The sequence below is a fragment of the Phragmites australis genome, chromosome 7 (assembly GCF_958298935.1).
Source record: "Phragmites australis chromosome 7, lpPhrAust1.1, whole genome shotgun sequence".
Lineage (NCBI taxonomy): Eukaryota > Viridiplantae > Streptophyta > Magnoliopsida > Poales > Poaceae > Phragmites > Phragmites australis.
The window spans coordinates 15,620,528-15,625,274 of NC_084927.1; the positions used below are offsets into that span (position 1 = coordinate 15,620,528).

Here is a 4,747-nt window from a genome sequence, read left to right on the forward strand (position 1 = left end):
GATCGAGATTTTGAAACCTTTGTTAGTAATAATTGTCGGGATCCTCTACCTTAGTCCCAAAATGACAGCTGGGAACAGGCTTCAAATCGGAGCCATCTGTAGTCCTTAACATGGAAGACCTGTCATCTGATCATATCTCCCTAAAATTACAAAAGGAGACATTAAATTCAGACAATGACAAAGAAACAAATGATAAATTAAAGCAAGGCATAAAAGAATCTTAATGGCAGAAAAAAAAACATTATTTACTCTCCTTTCATTAAATGTTTTGCCAATATCTTCTTCAAAAATATTGGAAGGTAGGTTTCTTCGAGGCAAATACCTCCACCTCAGCGATCCTGTTGATGTTGACAGTCTGAGATGCGTATCGCAGTAGGTGTATGCCAAAGAAACATAAGACGCCTCTTATGTTACATGTGAACGGTTCACCGTCACCTACTATACTACTAGCCCCTCCCTTCTTTGTTATAACCCCATCACCTCTTTTATTTCCACTGGCTATGGTAATAGAACATTGGTCAGGACCTCAATTGTGTTGTCACTAACATACTGACGCCAACCATCTCAATGGTAAGGATTATCTGAGAGGACATCCAGGATATCATTGGTAAGCACAAGATTTTGCAATGCCAAGTATGTGGCGCATACAAAATCATTTCTTGCTTGAGGCATTTTAAGGGCTAGATTGTGTAATATATATGCTACAAACCATCTCTGGCCAACTTCATCCTTTGTGTCTTCTTACAGAGCATCACAGAGTTATGAGTAGAAGACTGGCAAATAATTACTTAGCTGAATTTTAGTAAGGTTTAGTAGCATAATTTTTGTCAACATGATACAGCATGAAGACAACAACACGTGAGCCGTGCAGTTACTCCAAGTGAGTCCCAGCAGCATGCAGGCTCTCCTGTTGCCTCCCATTCCACGACTCACAGACACAAATGACGAAGCAAGCGCCGACACATGCTCAGAGCTGCTGCTCTCCACGACCGAGCTCCTCCGTGCGAGCTAACCTGAACCTTCCATCCTGGAGCACCTCCTTCGGCTGCTCGCCTCCAACGGCGTCTTGTCCAAGCACGGCGGGGGCGGCGGCTCCGCGCACCAGTTGTCGAGCAATCTCGGCCAAGCCGCCGAGCGCCTTTCCCGTTCGTCGTTGCGTTTTCGTACAAGCATTGCTGCAGTTCGCCATGTCTCATCGTAGGCACATGGGGTTCTGATGCCTGGACATAGCAACAAGCTGTGCACGTCACGTGTTTGATGAAATGCGCCACGCAGCCCAGAGAGGCGGCGACACGATGCTTGGACAGCCCGGAGCGTCTCGGTGTGAGATCGAGCAACGGTGGGACTGCAGCAGTGTGCCTCAGCTCGGCAGTTGGCTCAACTAGTGGCCGGCGTTCTCTCCAGAGGCGTATTACTGCTTGCACGGGTTCATCAAGCGTCGTAGTTGATGCTAATGTTGGGGCAGTTGGGCACCTGGAAGCTGGTGCTGCATTGCTGCTGATCTTGGATATATGGGTGGTACAAGACGAGGCCCATGGTGTACGGCGCAAGCGCGAGCACGTCGTAGTTGAGCTGCGCTAATGGCGGCCTGGCAGGGGCAACAGCGGAGATGACGAAGAGACGTGCCAGCGCCGCCCCAACAGCCCGGGCGTGGAGGACGCACCTATGCACGGCGCTGACGCAGATCCCGCCGGGAACATACACGCCGCGACGTCCACCGTGCCGACCCCGTCCTCTCCGGCCCCCACGCCGTCCATCTGGGAGCGGCTACCAGCGGCGGCCAGCTCGAGTTAGGAGCACACGATGAAGTAGGAACACTGCAGATCTGAAGGGAAAACGAGAAAGCCAAGAAAGGAAGGAGGGAGCGGGAGAGGGAGAGGAAGGCAGGGACCGCGGTCGGATGCCACTTGGCGCTGCCGCCATGCCGGTTGCTAAACTTTTAATACCCACCAAAGTCCAATTGTTAAACTTGGAAAACATTTCAGATTTTGCCACAATCACATGATAAATCAGGCTTGCATTTAATCCAAGGATAGCTCATTGCACGTCTCAGGGTTCATCCATTGCTAGGGATGCTCCTCGCCGGCGCCGCTGGCACCTGCCTCGTCACTACCGCCGGCGCTGGCCTTGTCACAATCGTCGTCGGTGCAGTTCTTGGCTGCACCCCGGCACTGCCCGGCGGGATACTTCAGCGCGTTGAGCTCCATCTTCCGCAGCGCGGCCCGGCCCAGGTCGACGCCGCACATGTCGGAGAGGCGGACGAGGTAGAGGAGCACGTCAGCGAGCTCCTCGCCTAGGTGCTCCGTCTCCCTCGCCTCCCACCCCGGCAGGCCCTTGGGCACCTCCCCCTTCCACTGGAAGATCTCCGAGAGCTCCCCCACCTCACCCACCTGCAATGCAAGTTGCACCAAACAGAATTACACAACCGCACAACACATGAATGGCATGCACAAACAGGACCAGCTTGCTTTGTGCCCACAGTCCCACATCACAATCGATTTTTATGGAAATGTCAGGCTTGCAAAAATTTTACAAGAAACAAGGATGGTTCTTGCTGCTGCTTTTGTATAGGCTTTTGGTTTTGGTTGCTTTCTCCAGCACACCACCGTACAGTAGTACATTAGGAACAGAAAGGATGTAATGATTCTTCAGAAAAAAAAAGTATTGAGGGGACATATATACAGAAGGACAAGCCTGACAAAATCATAACTATATGTATATGAATAAGGCATAACAATAAAATGAGGACATTGCCATTGCGGCAGCACAAGACTGGAGGGGTTTTTTTTTTGTTTCTTTGGAGGTGCTTTCTTGTCTGTAATACAATTTTGATTTTTGGGCAGTACTCACCATGGGAGATAAGACCTATCAGAACTCCGGACTCGTAGGTGACCTTGATTTATACGGGCTTTGAAAAGTAGAAGTATGTACAACAATGGGGTCTTCCTACGTGTTCGTTTCAGATCACTTCAAACTGTCAACTGTACTACTGTGCATATATATACCACTCCAAAGTCTTCATAATTTATACACTCGCATACATAGAATTTTCATTTTACCAAATTTCTCCAAGTAAGAAGCAAAATCTAACATTTGATAATAAATGAAGCTAAAAAGATCTCACCGTTTCTGCAATGGAAATTAAGCAAGAACAGAGAAAGCAAAAAAGGAAATAGCAAAAGAAGACAAATCTTTTCGACACAATCATTTCCTTCCAAAAGTTCCATCCCTGATTCAATTCTGTACCAAATGCAAGGAACCAAAAGAAATCGAGAAAAACTAACCACCACAACTAACCAAAAAAATTGCAGATGGCCAGGAAAAAGGATCATGCAAAACTCGGAACGATCAACACAAAACTGTCCCAAGAATCTACAAACACGTCTGAACAACAAGAACTGACTAGGTGCCAGTTTAGGTTCCAATAATCGAATCCATGAAGTGGAATCAAGAAAGGGGAGCGAGCCGTACCATAGCGAGGAGGAGGTTCCTGGGGCTGTGGAACTGCTCCCAGCCCCTTTCCCTGGCGAAGTCGCCCATCTTCTTCCTGAGATCCTCAAGCGTCACCGCCATCACCTCGCCGCCACCCTTGCCCGCCTCCTCCAACCCAGCACCGTTCATCCCTCTTGTTCCGTTTAGCAGTACAAAAGGAGGAGGAGCAGTTGATGACTAGGGGACGACTTTATATAGAGGAGATCTGGACAGGAGAGGAAAGCGTGGGTTTGTTTCCTTGTTTGTTTTTTGGGAAGGAATTTACTTGTTTGTTAATTTTGTCTGGAATTTGGTAGGACGCACGGGTGCTAATTCAGGATTGACTGGGCCGGCCGGGCCCGCTATCAGCCTGTGTACGCCGGGTATCGGGCCCACCATTTGACTTGTTCACTCAATTTAAAAAATAAAGAGTAAATTTTGCGAAATTACACTACGATCGTCAAAACTATCATAAAACTATATTTTTCCTCTCCTATTTTACAAAATCACACTTACTTTGCATCGTTTTATCACAAAACTACATTTCTTTTAGTTTAACTATCACAAACTATATTTTTCTTCTCTCATTTCACAAAATCACATTTATTTTGCATCACTTTATCATAAAACTACACTTCTGTTACTGTAAACAAACCTGACAAGATGGGCCCACGTGTCATACTTACATGATTCAGTCATCACTGTTTGCTAATGTAACCGACTACGTCATATCACAATTACTTACCAAGTTAGTAGATCTTATGTGTTATTTGGACTCCTTCTTTTGGAAATTACCGACCTACCGTGAGTTGAATTTTTAGGCGTGAGAAATTAGCGCTGGTAGAGGTTGGTATGACACTATATAGCCGCCCAAATGGCGCTAGTAGGGGGTGCATGGCACCATTTGGACGGCTAAATGTTGCCACGCCATCCCCCACTAGTACCAATTTTTCGCACCCAGGAATTTAACTCTCGTCAAATCGGTGCTTCCAAGAAAAGGAATCCAAAGACCACGTAGGATCTATTATGACAAGCAATTATAACATGGCGTAGTTAGCCAAGTCAGTAAACGGTGAGAACTCAAGCCTGTAAATATGACGCGTTGACCTATCTTGTCAGATCTGTTCACAGTAACATAAGTGTAATTTTGTGATAAAGTGATGCAAAATAAATGTGATTTTGTAAAATAGAAGGGGAAAAATGTAGTTTTGTGATAGTTAAAAAAAATATAATTTTGTGATAAAGTGATGTAAAGTAAGTGTAGTTTTGACAATTA

The 4,747-nt window shown here is 46.5% G+C and overlaps 1 protein-coding gene across 1 annotated transcript; it reads right to left on the bottom strand.

Moving 5' to 3' along the window:
* Positions 1 to 877: 877 nt before the first annotated feature.
* On the bottom strand, positions 878 to 3,636 carry LOC133924026 (uncharacterized). Its single transcript, XM_062369381.1, has 2 exons — positions 3,472 to 3,636; positions 878 to 2,390 (listed from the first exon to the last, which is right to left on the bottom strand). Exons 1-2 carry the CDS (start codon positions 3,619 to 3,621, stop codon positions 2,067 to 2,069), a joined length of 474 nt encoding a protein of 157 aa, XP_062225365.1. The 5' UTR covers positions 3,622 to 3,636; the 3' UTR covers positions 878 to 2,066.
* Positions 3,637 to 4,747: the final 1,111 nt, after the last annotated feature.